This window comes from Alligator sinensis, unplaced genomic scaffold (assembly GCF_000455745.1).
Source record: "Alligator sinensis unplaced genomic scaffold, ASM45574v1 scaffold169_1, whole genome shotgun sequence".
In the NCBI taxonomy this organism is placed as follows: domain Eukaryota; kingdom Metazoa; phylum Chordata; order Crocodylia; family Alligatoridae; genus Alligator; species Alligator sinensis.
The window spans coordinates 2,125,754-2,145,240 of NW_005841924.1; the positions used below are offsets into that span (position 1 = coordinate 2,125,754).

The 19,487-nt window shown below is 40.5% G+C and overlaps 1 protein-coding gene across 15 annotated transcripts in view; it reads left to right on the top strand.

Moving 5' to 3' along the window:
• Nucleotides 1-19,487, top strand: part of SH3D19 (SH3 domain containing 19) — a 144,817-nt gene that overhangs the window by 116,095 nt on the left and 9,235 nt on the right. For 13 of the 15 annotated variants that reach the window (XR_003092957.1, XR_003092955.1, XR_003092956.1 and 10 more), the window contains 10 exons: nt 845-903; nt 2,689-2,956; nt 5,117-5,188; nt 6,823-6,895; nt 7,291-7,421; nt 12,340-12,398; nt 14,265-14,452; nt 14,791-14,837; nt 16,610-16,796; nt 18,428-18,525. Coding sequence is in view for 6 of the 15 variants with exons in the window: in XM_025198530.1 (XP_025054315.1) it covers nt 845-903; nt 2,689-2,956; nt 5,117-5,188; nt 6,823-6,895; nt 7,291-7,421; nt 12,340-12,398; nt 14,265-14,452; nt 14,791-14,837; nt 16,610-16,796; nt 18,428-18,525 (1,182 nt within the window). In the remaining 9 variants the exon portion in view is untranslated. Of the gene's footprint in view, nt 1-844; nt 904-2,688; nt 2,957-5,116; nt 5,189-6,822; nt 6,896-7,290; nt 7,422-12,339; nt 12,399-14,264; nt 14,453-14,790; nt 14,838-16,609; nt 16,797-17,546; nt 17,598-18,427; nt 18,526-19,487 lie in introns of those variants that run through there. The other 2 variants (XM_025198534.1, XM_025198535.1) reach the window with 2 other exon arrangements.

Below are 19,487 nucleotides of genomic sequence, written 5' to 3' on the forward strand. Positions count from 1 at the left end.
TCTTTCCCTGAAGGAGTGCTCTGCTGCCTTGGCTTTGAGGAATAATGAGTAATTTAACCAGCCAGAGGTCTGTGTTTTAAAAATGGGAGTGCTTTTTAGTGCTAGAAGCTCCAGGAAGACATATTTGGGGAAAAGGAAATATATTGTCCTGGAATATAGGGTTTTAGTGGTTTTCGTTTACAGAATAATTATAGTATCAGAAATTGGAAAGATTTTTTTTTTAAATCAGGAGTTTAATCTGGAGTTTTCAACTAGTGAGTCACCTATGGAGTGTTACACAAATATTCAGGGAGGTCATGAAAATGTTATTATAGTCAAAAGCAAAAATTCCCTCTGTATCAAGCTCCCAGCATCTCTTTGCCCTCCCAGTGCTCTGTGAGCCCCTGCACAAATTATTTACATAGGTTTATCAGTGGTTTATTGTCACATTTTGTTATCCCTATAACAAATGTATAGGGTCATTAATTTTTTCATATTTGAACTAAGATTTGCCAGCTTTGAGGCAATGAGAAAAACTGATCTCATACAAAATTTTCCTTCTTGTACTGGCTTCTGAAATGCTCCTTGTGATGGTGCTTCTACCACTCATTGATATTTTCTCTCTCAGTCTGAAGAATCTCATTTTTTTTTTTTTTTTTTGCCCCTTTCTTGAATTCATCTCCTTACTCTTATTGAATATTAGTTTGAATGGTGCTATATTAAATAATTTTTGTTTGTAATATTCCTGTCCTCTGATTTGATGTTCTCTGCTTTTGTAATTTAAATTTTAAAAACATATTTTAAAATAACAACTTCTTATGCCTTGTATAAGTGAAATAGTATTTTTGTGGGTTTTTTTCCTTAGGAATTTGAACATTCAGATTGTGGGGGAACTTCTCGGACAGCACCAGTGCTGCCCCCCAGGTGAGAGAATGTCTAAATGACAATTTTAGGGGTCTGAGATTTGCTCAGTGTAAGTTATCATGATACAGTTCTGTTTTAGTTTTGAAGGTTAAGTGCATCTCCTTATATTATAGGAGTAACTGCAATGGGAGTGGTCTTGAGAACATTGTTTACCCTAGCAATTGGATGTAATGACTTATTGTTCCTGTTTTTATATCATCTGGCTCATGTTTAGTTTTTGAGCTCCTGTGACCTGTCCCTGCTGTTCCTTAGTTATGACCTAAGCAGGTAGAAATTCTGTCCGTTCTCCTTCTGCTTGAGTTGATCAAAGAGGTGCAAAGAATAATAATCCAGTGATCTGTCTGTTAGTCTGTCCTCATAAAAGAATAAACTGTTCTGTTTACATTTCGAGCGCTTCAAATGGGACTTCTGCTCTTGTTTCAGATGTAAAAGCTTAATTTTGGGGAGAGTCAGGCATGAGGAAGGAAAAGCTCAATGTGGGTGGAAAAATCGCTCTCACCTCTCTGGGTGTGCATGCACATATTTTACGCATGTACTTTCTTTAAAAGATATGTGTGTGTATGAATTGTAGAAGGTTGTAGAGCTATTAACATCTGTTAGAAGTGTTGGATTTCTGAGGCACTGGGTGAGGAGGTAAAGGACCAGGAAACCCTGGAAAAATAAGGAAAGCCTAGAAAGGATAGGAAAAAACAGGAAACAGTAAATACATTCAAAATAACAGGGAAAACTTTAACTTAATACAGTTTAACCTTTTAATAGGCTGCTTTTCAGAGTGGAAGATGTAAAATTGGAGCTCATACTCTAAGGACTAAGCACTAGGACACTCATAGCAAGTGCATTAATAAACTATTAGTCCTTTTCTCAAGTTGTTGACACTGAACATAGCAGGAATATACACCAAAAGACTACTAAGACTTTATTGCTGTCTTATTTTTATTGATCCTTCAAGAACTCACACTAGTAACTACCTGTTTGTTTTGAATGAATATCCTACTCTAGAGGAAACACACATAATAATACAGTGTTTTTAATAGTAGAGCAGAGATATCCACATATTAACCTGTCATTGTTTCCAGAAAAGTGGCATATGATTTCATTATCTAATAATGTCATCATTCAAAGTAATGACAGTGGAATCATAACTTTAGTTGGGGTCTGACAGGAGGTTTCAGATGTGTTAAATCCCAATAAATGACTCAGGCTGGATCAGCAAGACTGTCTAGGACTTCCAGTAAAGCTCCTCATCCAAAGAAGTTCAACCCAAGGTAGCTTCAAACAAGTCTTTAACTGAGCACAGCTTATCTGAAGCCCTGCACCAGTGGTTCTTACTAGTCTTTTTAGATTCAAGACACCCAGTAGAAAATGCCAGGTCTTGGTTTTCACTCTTTTTTTACTACAGAAAAATAATAGAGCAGTTTTTGTTGCAAAGAACTCAGGAAGTTCACAGCAGCACTCTTGAAAGGGTCTCAGGCTAACCTGAGAATCACTGTTCTACACAGTTATTAAGCTTTGGGGAAACCAGATGGTTGTCTGAAATCAGAACAGGTTAGCCACCTGGGAGCTCTAATGAGGATATTTCCTGTATTATTCAATCCCTCCAATCATAAGTAAGTTTCAAGTGCCTCCAGAGCACTTCAGATAATCCATATTCAATTATATTGTTTCTCATGTCTCAGTCAAATAGGTTTCCCTATTGAATGCTCTGTATCTGAAGCTGTCTCAAAGGTTAGGGGCAGAGGCTTATTTAAAATGTGTACTTTTTTGATGGTTCAACCCAATTTCTAGGCCTGTAGATGGAAAAATCATACCAACTCGACCTCCTCCACCTAAAGGTATTCCTGGAAGGCCACTTCCTCCAAAACTCTCTGGGACAAAGACCCCCGCTTCACAAAAAGACCCTTTTTGCCGATCCTCATCTGACATGATACACCCTAAAAAACCAGGAAAATTTGGATTGGGAATTAAAAGGTCAAAGAGTCAAGTCTTAAAGAGTCAAGATCCAGTATTACCTCCTCGACCTAAACCTGGACATCCTCTCTACAATAAATACATGGTGAGAACTGAGATAATTTACCCAACTTTTGTATGTAAATACAGTGGAATCCAAAACAAAGTATAGAGGAAGTTTATTATTTACCTGTAAAGTGTATCCGTCACTAAAAATGTACTGCTAACGTATTTTTTAAATACTTTTTTAAAACTGTGCCAAATAACTTATCTTTGGATAAGACACAGATTATCAGTGAACAGAAAATAGTCTTGAGTGTTTCTGATGGAAGTGCTTACCCAAGCAGGGATAGTACCCAGTATCCTAGCCACTTATGTTAGCTATACCTACAATTTTGAATTCAAAATCACTAAGAAAGGCGAACTAGTGATTTATGTATAATGCCTGATTTATAAGACTTTCTTCAGTAATATTCTGAGATATGCATTAATAATTTTAGACCTAGCATAATAATATAATGCCACACGTTATGCTTTACCTGTGTGTTTCAGAGTGCTTAACAAAGTTTGATAAGCATTATAATTCCCATTTTACTGATTCAGTAACAAGCTGTACCTAAATGAAGCAACTGAGTGAAATCCCTGGGGGCGCCACACATCTGGCCAACCCTCTTCCTGGAGAACACCCGCTAGCCTGGGGGTAGTGCTGCCACAACCCAGAATCTGGATTGATCCTGGACCTGTGCCCTCTGGGAAACACAGGCCTATTAATCCTTGAGGGTACTTGACCTACTACAAGAACTTGGGGTGCTTCCCTCAGTCTGAAGCACAAATAGTGGTCTCTCTTAGTCAGCTGAACCAAGAGGACCCCAAGGCATAATCTAGACCCTCTCCCAATAAGTCTCCCACGCTAGGTACAAAGGAGAACTTTACTGGTTACAAGGAATAGGTTTGGAATAGGGTAAAGTGTAGAGCAATATCAGAGAAATCCCTTAGAGCAAAGTGGCATGGTAGCCTTTGATTACGCATCTGTGTTACTGCAAGCTATATATCTAGTTAGATCTCAGGTAGCTTACTCATTAGTGTCATCCAGAGGCAGGTGGAGATTCCCTCTGGAGGCAGGCAGTTCATTGATCATGAGATTCAAGAGAGAGAGCAAGTTTCAGATGCTCCACCTTCTCTCTGAGTTTATCATGTTTACTGCCCCCGCTCCTGGGCAGTCCTTCACTTATATAGCCCTTATGACTTCATTTACCTGATCCAGCGAAGGCCAGCAACTGTTGGCTGCCAACCAACCAATTTGAAATGCATCACTGGTTGCTGGGTAGACTGGCAGGGTCTCTAGCCCCCTCCCAGTCAGGTTGGCATTGCTTAGAACAATAGGGAGCATACGCCCCTCACCCAGGTATGTGATGCCAGTCAGGTAGGCAGAGGAAGCAGGTTTCCCCCCTCCCGCAGGAATGTATCCAGCTCAAGTTACAACTCAGGGTTACCTGAAGAGATGGGGCAGAGGAGTCTGCCTTTTGCAGTGACCCTGGTAACCAAATTGTCAGAGATTTGTCAATTGCCAGATAGCAGAGTTTGGGGAGAGACAAAGATGGCATTCTGCCACAGTCCCATGGGCCAGATCCAGCCCATAGGCTGTATGTTTGACACACCTGCTCTAGTATGTGCGGTGATAGAGATTTCTATACACTTTACTCAACTGTTTAATGCTCAGCAAGAAAACTATTTAGGGATTAGTCACAACTTTTTAGACACAGAGGCATCACAGGGTGGGGTATGAGCAGCTATATTACTGAAGAGGAAATTCTGAGAACTGTACCTTGGGAATGTGCACTGACCTTTGCCATAGAGGGGAAAGGCTGTTGCTGCCCCCTTAGCATGGTTGTGCTGTTTTCTCCAAGGAATGGAAGCGTCACTCTAGACTGAGCGGGGACTGCAGTGAGATAAGGGAGAGGAGTCTTGGTTCCTAACTCTTTACAACCAGAGCTACTTTTGACGTGTGTTTGTGAGATTTTCAAAGCATAAATGTTAAGTCAGGGTTAAATTCTTGGTTACTTCAGTAGGCCATAGGCCTATATATCTGCTGTCTTTGTCTTTGAAAATCTTTTCTTAAATTGTTTATCCAGTGACCCAAGTAGAAAGAACAAAAGGGCAGGTGCTTTCCATATTACTGTGTATCACCCTATTAATAGTTTTTAATTTTGGTATTTAGTAGTAAAAGAAATCATTTGATTTGAATAATTTCCCTTGATTTCTATAGAAGCTGGCTGTGCCTCGTGCAATTGCCAAGGAGGATTTCATTCCCAGAAACCCTGGAGAACTCTCCTCTAAGGTAAAGCAATTTTTCCCTCCCTTTCTTTGCAGATATGCACTAAATCGTTAGTCACATATTATGTTAAACATCAAGTGCTTTAGGCTATAAAGGTTACACTCTGAACAATGTAATATCCATTTATTAAATCTCTTTGCTTCCAAAACAATATTGTTTTGGATGTACTTGTGCTGGTGGAACAGACCGACAGCAATTACTTTGAGTGCCAAAAGGGAAAGGAAACTGGTAAAGTTCACTTGTCTTATATGAAGATAATTACTCTCTTAGACTGAGCATCTGAAAAGCAGGCAAAAGGTAAGAATTTAATTGTGTAATGTACTGTGCATAACACATCAGCACAAGCAATTAAGACATTTTCAAGGGAAAGCTCTTACATTCAGGAATTATGCCTTCTTATATGTGCTTAGTGCTTTTGAGGACACAAATTTATAATGAATATTAGGAACTATCATTATTAGAAATAATGGTAACCTTGAGTTTTTAGCCTTACATAGATTTGATCAAAGTATTTCTCATTTATTGCATTTTTATACTGTATTTACTCAACTATAAGATAACCCTGAATATAAGATGACCCCCCAATAACTAGAATCTATATATGTAAAACTTATACATCTATACATTGTAATTCACATCCTTTAGCTTTGTTGCTATGTTCATGTTATGCATTTTTACAATTCGGCTAAACTATATTGAAACAAAACAATTATCTAACAGTTCTCATTGTCAGTCTTCCAACAGCCCAGCCGGGGCAACATATAATAAGTCAGCTTTTGTGATTTTATTTCCCCTATAAAGTAACCATTCTAGTATAATTTGTAGTATCATTTTCTTGTAAACAAAGGCTTGCTGAGGACACTCTGAGACTGAGCCCTGGGGGAGAATAAAACAACAGGTCCCTTCTCTCTGATGCACATAATGCTGCTACTTCCTCTGGGGCCACCTAAGTTATACTTGCCACATTATATCAAAGCACATAGCCATTTCAGTGAGCTGTTGAGGAGGCAACGCTTTTTACAACGTGTTTCTGAAATTTGGTGAAGGTAACCATTGTGGCTTAATCTGTGTACCTGTAGAGATGCAACTCTGATGGTTTCATCAAGCTATATATCTCCTTAAGTGCATTTGATGAGAGTCCCAGCTCTGTCTCTCTATGTCCCTCTGATCACAGTTCTCCTCATTTCCTCAGAAATATCCTGCAGATTTTAAGGGGTATAGGAAAGAGACCATTTGAACAATGTGGCAACAATTTCCAGATGATGAATTGTACTGCAAAAAATGTAAACTGCTAATGCAGTCAGGAACTCTTCCCCCACCCCCAGTACAACAGATACTCCAGAAATGAGATATGCATTTTCTACTGGGGATGCATTGGCCAATTCTACTCTCACTTTTCTTGGCTAGTGTTGCTTCACTGATTTCAGTGACATTTCTTCTGATGTATATAATTTGAAGTCAGGCTCGTTTTTTCATAATGGTCACCTTTTAAACATTTGGCTTTCTACACCATGATGAAACTGTCTCCAAAACCAGGCTAACACATTTCAGAATTAATAATAGAATAATAGTCTATGTTAATATCTTTCACCAGTTTTCAATTGCTTGTGAGATGAGTTGTTATTTTTTTTTGTAAGGGTTCAAACAGTAGTCTGACAGTTTGTGACACGAATATTCCTCATGCCATAGTGCTCCATGATTTCCCTGCAGGTGAGTACAGAGAAATAATAAAAACCCACATGCAGTCGTTTTGGTGGGACTAATGTTTACATTTTTTTCAACTTCCCCTCTTCTTCCCCCCTCTTTTTTCTTCTTTGGTTTGGAAATGTTTTTAAACATATGAGGGTGAGTTTTACTTTTCAGAGGAATTTGAAACGAGATATAATAGCAGTGCCCAAGTTGCTAAAATTGGATCTGAACTTCCCCTGAATGCATGGGTATTGACATCCATTGTTTTAGCATGGGCTAAGTTTTTAGTTAAAGTTAACATGTCAAGCAAGCTGCATAACTATACAATTTCTGCTTACAGTATGTAGTTTAGTAAGAGTTTATTAAGAAACTCCCTGTATACAACAGCGACTAACTAAAATGATGCTGTCTTACAGAGCATGCTGACGATTTGGACCTGCATTCTGGAGACAGCATTTTTCTTCTGGAGAGAATTGATAAGGAGTGGTACAGAGGGAAATGTGGGAATCGCACAGGGATATTTCCTGCCAGCTTTGTTAAAGTGATTGTATGTTGGCTTTTTTCACTGAAATATAGTGAATTCCAATGTTTTTACACATTCCAGTCCTAATTTAACACCCTCTTCTGTGTATGTTATTCCACTTGGTATCCAGATAAATTTTGCTTCAGTAGCTCAGCAGAGGTATCGATTTGTTTGTGCGCTATTAGAAATCTGTTTAGTCTAGGTACTATGGATGCTATTTTCATGCTGATTTCAAGTCAAGTGAGAGAATCATGGCCATTATCAGAATCAGTTCTCTTTCACCTGGACACTCCCATGGGAGCTTCCCTGCTGTTACAGAGAAGATTATTTCTCATAGCTATTATAAAGCAGTGAGCCCTAACAGGTGTATATATTAAAATTGATTGAGTGTATTGGGTAGACTTCAAGGCTCCTGTGATATACACCCTGGCATAGCTTATTAGCACTGAAGTATGTTTTAAAACTTGTATGGTAGATAAACGGTTATGCTTTAGACAGTTTGGGGGAAAAATAAAGGATACATGTTACCAAAATATAGCCAAAAGAAAAATCAACTACACAGTAAAGTTTTTCTGTAATAATAAAAAAAAGTGCCAGGGAAGAATTTGTGAAACAATGCTTGCTTCCTTTCAGTCACCCTGTAGGCAGGACCACTGTTCAAGAAAGCCAGAAAATTTTAAATTCTGTTTTCAGCCCTGTCACTATTCCAGCATGTAAGTTTGGGCTGAAAACAGAATTTAAAATTTTCTGGCTTTCTTGAACAGTGGTCCTGCCTACAGGGTGATGTGGAAAATCCAGCTCAAAGCCAGCTCCACTTTAGGTGGAAAGGTAGCACCGACACAGCTAAAGTTTGGCACCTCAAATGGCATTTCAGGCCACTTATGTGCATTTTTACATATCTTTGCTGCTCAACTCGCTTTGTCCTTCAGTGCACACTGAGATCTATTTCAGTCATTTACACTGTGTTGCAATCATGTTCCATCCAGGAAGGCAAGTAACTGTGCAAGTCCCTGAAATAATACAGCTACCAATGGTTTGTGCGGAGGTAGCATTTTTCTGCAAGTTATGCAGCTTCTGTGGAAAGCAGAATCTAAAATCTGCATAAGTGCCTCAATGCTGTTTACCTGGCAAAAGATGGATTTGATTTGGGCCTTAAGGTGTGATTTTTTTTTAACTGGTTTAGTTAAAGCACTGTAAATGGCCATTTGAACCTAATGGGTCTCACCTACACAAGTGTAAAATGTTGTGTGGACATGTGCCTTTTGGTTTAGCTCATGTTTCTTTGAAATCAACCTAATCAAAACCAAAATAGCAGTGTTATTACAACCTTTTGCATCATATTAACTAATTCTTTTAAAATAATGCTTTAAGTTAAAAAATTGTATCTTGCTTTTGTATGTCATGAAGAATATGTTCCGCAATTCACCTTCTAAGCCCAGCTCCAATGTGCACCTGCTCCATAAGCTTCTGTTTACAGCTAGTGTTTGGAAATGCTCTAACCTCGACCTTATCCAGATAACCATCTTACCTGGACTGGCTCCCTGCAGAGGAAGAGCAACACAACAGCAGTAAACTGCAAGTAGGCTAACAGATCTCACACCACTATCCAAAGTTGAACTGGGCTCATGGCCCATCATTGAAGGAAGTGAAACTGCCCTAAATGGACATGTGAGGATTAACCTGAAACAGAAGGAAACCTAGAGTGGCATCATGAAGCAGGCAGCTAAATGGACCATTATAAATCTGTACAATTTATAGTCATCCTGAAGTACCCCAGGGAGGGAATGGAAAGGAGGCAGAAAGCATAGTTTTCTGAGCATCTGAAGATTCAGTCTGAATAGTGAAGCTCAGAAGAGCCTGAAAATTACAGCTACAGAAAAAAAAATGGGTGGATGTTTACCCATCACAAGAGCTTTATCATAGGTGCTCTGACTTAGTGGATTTTCATGACACGGTTTATTGGGTTTTGAGCACTATTACTGAATAAAAAGTAATTTAATGGCTTGGAATAGTGGGATGTTGCCTGGTGTACTCATGCACAGAATAAATGCTTAGATATTTTACTTAAATAGATGAGACACTTCAGCTTCTACATGCTTCCAAGGAAATCTTAATTAATATACAAGGTCTTTCTACTGATGGCTAATTTACAAAACAAAGCTGTATATGGAGTAGTCGAGTAAAACATGGGCTAAATTCAGCATTGGTACAAACAGGCACAGCTTCATCAAAACCAGTAGATCTGTATTTGGTTTATTTTATGAGAGAATACAGAAACTGTTAGAATTACTCTAGGATATAGTACCTAACTAATCCAGGGTAGATAACTAATCCAGGGTAAAGAAGCATGTCCTTGAGATACTCCAACTCAAAATTTCAAGGTTGTTTTTTTCTGTGATAATGTTTAATGTTGAGTTGTTTTATTTTTAAAAGTGAGGTACGTTGTAATACTAAAATTTTCTTCACTGTTTGGAAATTAAAACGACAAGCCAGTGAGGAAGAGAGTATTTTATAGAAAACCAAGAAACAGGATCAGTAATTTAGTCCAGATCAAAGGTCTGTTGTGTTTCGGTCTCATTACTGGATCTCAGCATGATTGGCCCTCCACTAGTAATACTTAGTATTACTGGAACTTAAAGTAATGAATTTGGGGTGAGGTGGGCACGCTAGTAGGGAGGGAAAGACTGCAGCAAGACCTGAATAGGTGGCAGGGGTGGGTTAATAAAAACAGGATGCGTTTCAATACGGACAAGTGCAGGGTGCTGCACTTGGGCAGTAGTAACCAGCAGCACACTAATAAGATGGGAAACTCCCTTCTTGAGAGCACGGAGGCAGAAAGGGATCTTGGAGTCATTATTGACTCCAAGATGAACATGGGCCGACAATGCGAGGTCACGGTCGGGAGGGCTAACCGGAACTTATCGTGCATCCACAGGTGCATCTTGAGTAGAGCCAAGGAGGTGATCCTCCCCTTCTATGTGACACTGGTCAGGCCACAGCTGGAGTACTGTGTCCAGTTCTGGGCACCCCACTTCAAGAGGGATGTGGACAACACTGAGAGGGTCCAGAGGAGGGCCACCTGCGTGATCCGGGGACAGCAGGGCAGACCCTACAATGAGAGGCTACGGGACCTGAACCTATTCAGCCTCCACAAGAGAAGGCTGAGGGGGGACCTGGTGACCATCTATAAACTCACTAGGGAAGACCAGAAGGGTTTGGTGGAGACCTTGTTTCCCCTAGTGCCCCCCAGGATAACAAGGAATAACGGCCACAAGTTGTTGGAGAGTAGGTTTAGATTAGACATCCATAAGAACTACTTCACAGTAAGGGCAGCTAGGATCTGGAACCAATTTCCAAGGGAAGTGGTGCTGGCTCCTACCCTGGGGGTCTTTAAGAAGAGGCTTGATGCCTACCTGGCTGGGGTCATTTGAGCCCAGTTTTCCTCCTGCCCAGGCAGGGGGTCGGACTTGAAGATCTACAAAGGTCCCTTCCAACCCTACTTCTATGATTCTATGAATTGTCATTATGCCCTTGTTGGGTGGGTATTTTCCCCAAGCATGGCCCAGTCCATTTTCCATGGGAGTCCAGTGAAAAGACTTGCATTAACTTTTATGGGAATTAGATCAGGTACATAAGGGGCATGTCTAGGCAAAGCATTTACTGTGCAGTTGCTTATTAACTGCATAGTAAACATCTCAGCATCTACACGTGCACTCCTATTAGGGCACACAAAACTAAAACTCTGTAGCAGGTTAGGACTTGTAGATATAAGTCCTAACCTGCTGCAGAGTTTTTTCATGTGCAGCAGCACACATGTAGATGCTGCCCCGGGGGGCTGGGGCACACGGTGCCTCAGCATGGGGCTAGCCAACAGGCAGCCCCACGCTGAATCACCCTCATGCCTCAGCCAGCCCCTCCATAGCACATGGAGCTCCGTTGGAGCAGCCCTGGGTTGGCATGCTGACCCCACTAAGTTCCCTGCCAGCCTGGGCTGGTCTGACCGGGCTCCATGTGCTATGCACAAAAAAACTATGGAGCAATATGCTCCAGTATGCCCAGGAGCAAAAAAAATCCAGAGTTTATTTGTGTGCATTCATTGCATGTGTAGAAACACCCAGTGAGTAGTAGCAGAGCTAGAGCCACAACTGAATTCTCTAAACCACAAAATGTATGCATAATCCCCACAGCAATATCATGACAAAAACATAGTTGCAGTGAATCGCATACGATGCAACATCATAAGCTAGTTATGATTATATTTTTTTTTTAATTCAAACAAAAACATTTACGTAGGTTCTCCATGGCTGACGCATCACATACAGCAACAAATTGGCTAAAAGACATTTTTCATACCTAATCTTTCTTTATATTCTGGCTTTGCATGTGCAATTTGAGACTGAAGTACAATTTGAGATTTATTTGTTTGTTTGGATACAGATGGCAAAATCTGGATTATCAGAGCCCAGATAGGATATGTCTAAACAATAATCTTTTCTATTGTGAATTGTGCTAGCAGATAATAGCCTACAATATCAGTTATGAGTCTGGAGCCAAAGGCAACAGCATGCAATAGAATCCAGGCCCATTTTCTGTCAGTCAAGCATACAACAAAGAAAACTTGCTATTACAACAGGCTGTTAGTAATCTAAAATATGAAATGTGGCTGTTTGTTTCCATGACACTGAATAGCAATGATGATGGGTCATTGGCATCACAGAATCAAATGGATGTACCACAACAAACCGTGTACAAATAGTCATGGTTCAGAATGCTGCAGAGAGTACATAGCACCAGGTGGACGCTATAGTTGGCACAGTAACTTGACTAATTTGAATAGAGAATATCCTAACACTGAAGTTGAATTAGTAAGCTTGTGCCACTGTCATTTTTAAGATCCATAGATTTTTTTTAAATTCATTTTTTGACATTGCCTTATTACTAGGTGGATGTTCCAGAGGAAGCCAACAAGAGAAAAATCTCATTTTCATCAGTCTGTATTAAGTGAGTTGGACGCACTTTATTAACCTCTCTATCTTAACATATGAAAATCAAGTAGGCAGTACAATGACATTGATTTCAGATTTACAGAGGCAGCAGGGTTAAATCATAATTAAACTTTAACAGAAAAAATGCACTTTTTGTTGTTGAATTTTCTCAAACTTGGAATATTTGAAGAAGGCAGGATCCATTTTCCTTCATATTTCATCAAACCCAAACTACTGTAAAAAGCTAAAGATGAAAGTTCACTCCGCAGGTTTAGGTACTGCTAGGACACATGGAATTCTTTTGAGGGATATTGTTATTAGCTACTTTTATGGCTTGATGGTTAGAGGCTGTGTATACCCAGAACCCCACCAGTACACTTGATTAGGCCTGAAAGTGGTATACAGAAGGCTTTAATACATCAATGTAATTGGTCTGAGTTGTAATACACCCCCCACCTCCTATATTTGGCCCTTCTTTACTCATGTTTAGTATAATAATAGATAACGTTTTTTATATTTGAAGACTTTTGTCCAAGTGAACAAAACAAAATTAAACACTAAACAAAAAAAATCAATGACTTAGCACTAGTTTCATAACATGGGAAGCGTGTGTGTAATATATATGTGTAGGTATATATGTGTGTGTATATATATAGGAGAACCCCAGGTAGCATTCACCCATATAATCCTAAAATATATAAAATGATATATGATATGTTATAATTACATGGGTTTCTCCTAATAAGCTCCGTTAAACACGTTTGAATATGGCCCCAACCCTGCAAAAATAGGCATGTTTCTTAACTTTACAACCAGGAGGGTACTCATGGAAGTAAAGTTGAGCACATCCATTTAAGTCTACAGCCCGTGGCCAAAGACCAGCATGGTACTTGAGGGTCTCTGAAAATTGGCTAAAGCCCTGCACACTTTTCCCCTCCGAGGCAGCTACAGGGGACAGCACAGCCTGGCACCGGGCTGCCAGGGGCTGCAGCTGCACCACTTACCCTGGGGTGTGCTTCCTGCGGGGAAAGCTGGAGAGGCTTGGTGATTTTTTTTCTGGAGGGAAGAAATTGCTTGCTAGTGGGATTTCACAATGCCTTAACTATCAAACAGCCTAAAAAAAAATTTGATTGCAGCCATTTCCAATTTTACCCCCCACTGGAGATGGACTACATTACTGTCCAACTAAAAAAAATATTTTTAAAAGTCTGTCAGTCAGGTTTCACACAGCTGTAGTTGGAGAAAAGCGTTACTTGAATGTTTTTTAATTATTTTTGTCTTTGAAATACTTTAGTGAACCAGATTTCAGCTATGCAAACCTAATGAGATGGAAAAGTCCCTCTGCATCACCATTCTACCCCCTTGCTCATTTGGAGGTGTGGTATGAATAATGTAGCTGGTCTCAAGGGTTCGTACACACATACTAAGCTGACTTAAAATAAAGCAACTTAACTAAACCGACTTAAGCCATGTCGGAGTATACACACAATCAGCTCCTTGATACAGTGGCAGTCATCTTGTGAGCTAAGTCAACTTAACTAATGTAACTCAAGATAATACACTTTGGAGGTGCATTATCTTGTGCTGCATTTAAGCCGACTCTACTCCACATACACGTGTATGCTCTGACAGTTAAGTTGGCTTAAAAAAAGTTAAACTGTCAGAAAGTTAGTACATGAGTACGCACCCAAGGATTGTTCAGACCCTTTTAAGGGCAGCATTTGTTTATTGTGGTCTGCCTCACTGCAAACATTTGGTACTCATTTTCAAAAATTTTGGCAAAATCCTATGTAACATGTTCTTAGTGCTTAATCAGGAAGTGTGGTGCAATATGCAAAATACTAAAGTAAATATGTACAAAAAACTATCTGTATTTGTGCAGGGGGCCAAGGTGTATTGCACGATTTGAATATATTGGAGATCAAAAAGATGAGCTAAGTTTTGTGGAAGGTGAAATAATAATTCTTAAAGAATATGTAAATGAAGAATGGGCCAAAGGAGAGCTGAAAGGTGCATCTGGAATCTTCCCTTTGAACTTTGTGGAAATTATTGAAGACCTGCCTGGATTAGGTACAAGTATATCAGTAGTCTGTAAGTGTAAACAGGTATACCATTTAGTAGTGCTTGCAATCGCTATGATTTCCTACATCAGACATTAAGAAATTAGAACTTGAAAAAAGTGAGGGAAGAACTTGGAGATGAGGTGAAAAGTGAAACAGGACAAAACACAAGAACTGGAAAATTACGTTTGATGCTTTTGAAGGGAATCAGTGCTAGGGTAGTAAAACTTCTGAAAATGCTGTTCTTCAGCAGCACATCTTTCACAGACACCCGGTGCATCCATCTTGCATGCCATTCTGAATGTTCAAATGTTCCACTATTTCAGCTGTTTCATATTTATTATGTAGGTGTGGGAGGACCAGTGAAGAGGGAGAATTCTGCTTCTCTTTCTCAGGTAGGCTATTGTAATTGGATAGACTACGCAAAATTTGTATGAGGCTTGATCCCCTAATGATGCACAGTGAGATTAAGCTGCATAACTCTTATTGAACATTCTGTGGGTGTTAACTGATTTCTTCTTGGTGCATTCTGTGGAATAATTACTTAAGAAACATAAGTTACTATTAATCAAAATTGATGAGATTTATTAGCAGTCAGCAAATAGTTTTTCACTTTCCTCCTTCTACTTAGGCAACTTCTTTTGTTCAGTCTGTTTTGATTTGTTGAGCTGCTCCCGTCTCATTTAGCCATCATTAAATTTACACTGACAAACAGGCAATTTCTCTTGCTGCTCCTATCCCCTGCTCCTGATCACATTTAAGCAGAGGGAGGAATCTGAGGGCATGCGCAATCTGAATAAAGATTAACCCCACACAAATTGGGGAGGAAGTTCTGTTTCTATGATAATCACTTAAATGCTTTTCTATACTACAGCTGCAAATATTAAGGTTGTATTTTATAGCTGTTGATATGGGCATCAAAGTAATTGGGGGCCGGGCAGGTCTGACTTCTGTGCTTAAGGGCTGTGGGCTGAATTATATCCCTCTGAAGCAGCAGTTTCTCAAGCCATGGGTCATGACCCAAAAATGGAGTGTAAGAATATATGAAAGGGTTGCAAACAAGCTTTAAAAATGGATTCTCCTTTAAAGGAAAAAAATGTAGGAAACTGTGGCTTTTCCCTTGCAGGCTGGAAGAGCTCCAACCTGCGAGGGACTGCTTGGGGCTCCTCCACGCCCCTCCCCACACACAGGGGGGAGAAGGGACTGGGGCCTGGGTGTGGGAGGCAGCAGGTTGGGACTGGCCACTGATGTTTACAAATATGTCCTGGTACAAAAAAGAACCACTGCTCTAAAGTACAGTGGATGCCTACTGCTTTCATTATTAGGTCTTCAGGGACATAAAGAGAAATAGGGGCTTTTGGTATAACTAAATATTTAGGTGTTGCCGAGCAAGTGCACTACTGTGACATTCTTCATAGAGTGGAAGCCTGTTCCTTTTTTGGACCTCTACTGTTCTTGTCTTTTGTAACTCCTTCCCCCCACCCTTTTTTCTCTCCCTCTTTGCTGTTGCAGTCTCTTCTATTCTTTCCTCTATTTCTCCCAGTGGATCAATTCACAGCTGTCCCTTCCTACAGTTATCCCCTAAAATAATCGGTGATCAGCTAGTTAGATAACTTATTCTTTAAATAAAGACTTAGTTTTTTAGATTCTGGCTATGACATACATGCCACAGAAATGGATCCTGCAGACTGGTTGACACATCTTAGTGAAAAAAAAAAAAGTAGAGGTGAGGTAGGGAATGAGGTCTAATTCAGTTGAATCAGTGCTTATGTGGCTTGGTGAACCATGCTATCTGTTCAGCAAAACCTCTAAAAACAGGGAGCCCTTACAAAAGCAAAACACTCAAGCTCCGTTCCAAACGTGCTTGATAAGCTTTTAAAGAAAAATGCCGGGAAAAGAAGCTTGTGTGGTTAAATTGAATCTGTGGATTCATATTGTATTCTTTGTTCTTTACTAGCCAAGATTATTTTACACCCCACCCTGCTCCAAACAATTAACCCTAATCTAGTGCATGGTAAAACAAGTAAATAAGCATGTAAACAAAAAACCCCCACTGATTATAGACAATATTCATGTGGGTTACCTTCCTCCTCACCCCAAGCCCATGTTCTAAAATGAACTTCATGTTTGCTGCTACCAAGTCTCACAATTATGTTTTCCTTGCTAGAATAACAGACGATCTGGAGAGTGGTGTGAAGCACTTCATGATTTCACAGCAGAAACTGATGAGGACCTACCCTTTAAAAAGGGAGATTGTATCCGGATAATAGAGCGCCTAGATTCTCAGTGGTACAGAGGGAGACTCAATGAAAGGGAAGGGATTTTCCCAGCAGTTTTTGTTCAGAACTGTTCAGGTATGCTACTTGAATTGGAAAATTCTGATCGTTTCATAGCTCAGTTCTAGGGCGATAGACAAGTGTAAAAGTAGACTTGTATAGAAAGAGAAATGAGTAGAAACAATAAATAAACCTTATTCACAGAACAACGGTTATCCGGGTATAGTATTCTGCACGGTTACATTGTGTGTTATAGTCACTCACCATTGACCAAAATGGTCAAGCTAAATCTTGAACCAGATAACTGCACAGAAGTAGTAATCACTGAGCTGAAGAGACACACTTAGGGAGGCGAATTTTGCTCCAGTTTACTTCACAATTGAAGCTAATTTTTATCACCTGGAAAACATTTCATGCTCAATTAATTCTTACGTTGTTTAAGTGTTACCCACATAGCAAAATAATATTTGAACCTGTGAGCAAAGCCAGGTTATATCTGGCATGAAAAGTAATAACTCTTTTTAAATTAAATTCTCTTACACCTGTGCTCTAGGAGCTTTCACTGGGGCTTCGCAGGTGTCAGGTCTTCAGCTGCTGTGAATCAGCATAGCTACACTGAGGACTTAGCCACCATTCAATTCAACTATCCCCAAATTAAGGGCCACACACAGTGTGTGAAGTAGGAGCCAGAAAATAATCCAGTGCACTCTCCCAAATGGTGCTGGTTTCACATGACTAACACTAACAGAGTAGTAATGCCTTCCCTTCAGAGAAGTAAAATAAATACAGTTTTGCTTACATAGCTTTTAATATGTCATTTTGATATAGATTCATAGATGCTAAGGCCAGAAGGGACCTCAATAGATCATCGAGTCCGACCCCCTGCATAGGCAGGAAAGAGAGCTGGGTCTAGATGACCCCAGCTAGATGCCTATCTAACCTCCTCTTGAAGACCCCCAGGGTAAGGGAGAGCACCACCTCCCTTGGGAGCCCATTCCAGACAGTCAACTGTGTCAACTATGATAGTCAACTATGGACTGACTAAACCGTTTAATTTGTGTTTTATTTTAAAGATGAGGCAAATCCTAGAAAACACTGCTGAGGATGCACACTCAGGCTATTACTGCTCACTCCATTTTTGTGTACACTGCAGTTTTGAGCTCTTCCTATCTGGAGGCTAAGTAAAGTCCAATGTCCTGTAGAACCCCACTTAGTCAAGTGTGTTTGGTATGTTAGCAATATGGCCGGCTCTAAACTCAGTCTTTGTTGTTACTTCCCACCTGGGACCCGCCTGGTCGGTGATCGGCTGCTGGTGCCCCCCCAGAATCAGGAGGCACCAGTCGCCCATGGTGTCCATCAAACTAGAATGTGATAGACAGATGCAGGGTCTAAGCTCCACGGTTGACAGCCCAAAGGTTACAAGTTCAAGGCCATAGCAGAAGTGCTGACAATGCAGCCCTGTCAGATTCCAACAATTCTGCTAATACCTCATCACACAAGAATATGAAAAAGGAAAGGAAAACAGTTAATCCCAACATCTAGACATAGCTAATAATTAGGTGTTTTCTGATACTTGCAAGTTGAGAGAGAGGGAGGATGCAACAAGCACTGAAAAAGTTGGGGGGGAAGGGGGTTGTCCTAAGATTTCTTTCAAAATGTGCATTTTAACCAAATATTTTCAAGTAACTTGTCCATTGTTCATGTTCTAGGAGGAGTAAAGTCATCACAGTCTGTAGGATGGAAGAAAGGAAAAGCTAAAACTTTGTATGACTTCCATGGAGAAAATGAGGATGAGCTTTCCTTTAAGGTAAGCTTTCATTAGAGCTGTTTGAGTTAAAGGATAGAAGGTCAGCCTTGTTCTTGAGATTAAGTAGCGCACATGCATGAAGATACTAAGTTTGGTCTTATCTACCTGAGAAACAGGACTGGAATGAGAAGGACCAGAACTAGGAAAGGCAAACTTTTACCCCAACCCAAAAGTTAACCACAAATCTGGGACTTGGAGTAGGAAGGTAATAAGTACACACAAATGGCATAAAGCCTGTTTTTCAGGCTTCCCTGTGCCATGGTAAACATTGAAGAAAGTTATCAGCAGCCTCTCTAGGGACTTGTGCTGTACTGTCACTATGACAATAGCAGATGAGTTGGTACAGAAACTATTACCATGAGCCTGAACCACAGCAGGATCCTTTGGCATGGCTGGTTCTGATGATTTGTGTCAGTTGCATGTTGCAGAAGTCCCTGCTGTACCATAGGGTCTGGTCCTTTGAGTTACAGTAGAGTAAGTGCCAAAATAAGATGGCAGTTCAGAGGAACTTTGGGGTAAATGCAAAAGCTAGCTACAGCACCTAAGCCAGGAAGGTTGAAGTTCAAGGGCACTCCAGACGAGTGCGGACATGCGGTATGTGGTGCTGCAGACCCATCTGCGGTGCTGCAAACTGCACATGCCACACATGTAGGTGTTCACCATGCTGCTAATTTGCAGCGTGGCATGTTTTTTTTGACACTGGGAGATCCCAGTGTCAAAAAAACCCGCACCTGAAAAAAAGCAGAGTGGTGTGTGTGGCAGCAGCATGCGCCGCCCAAAACTGGAGCCAGCCTGGCTGGCTGGCCAGAGCCAGGCTCCACACACCAGATCACCACCGCTGGAGCCATGGGAAGCCCCCAGAACCCCTGGTAAGGCTGCTGAGGCCAACCCTGGTGCTGGCCCCAGCCTCCCCTATCCCACCCTGGGGCAACTTGCCAAGCACCAGAGTGCGTGTTCATGAG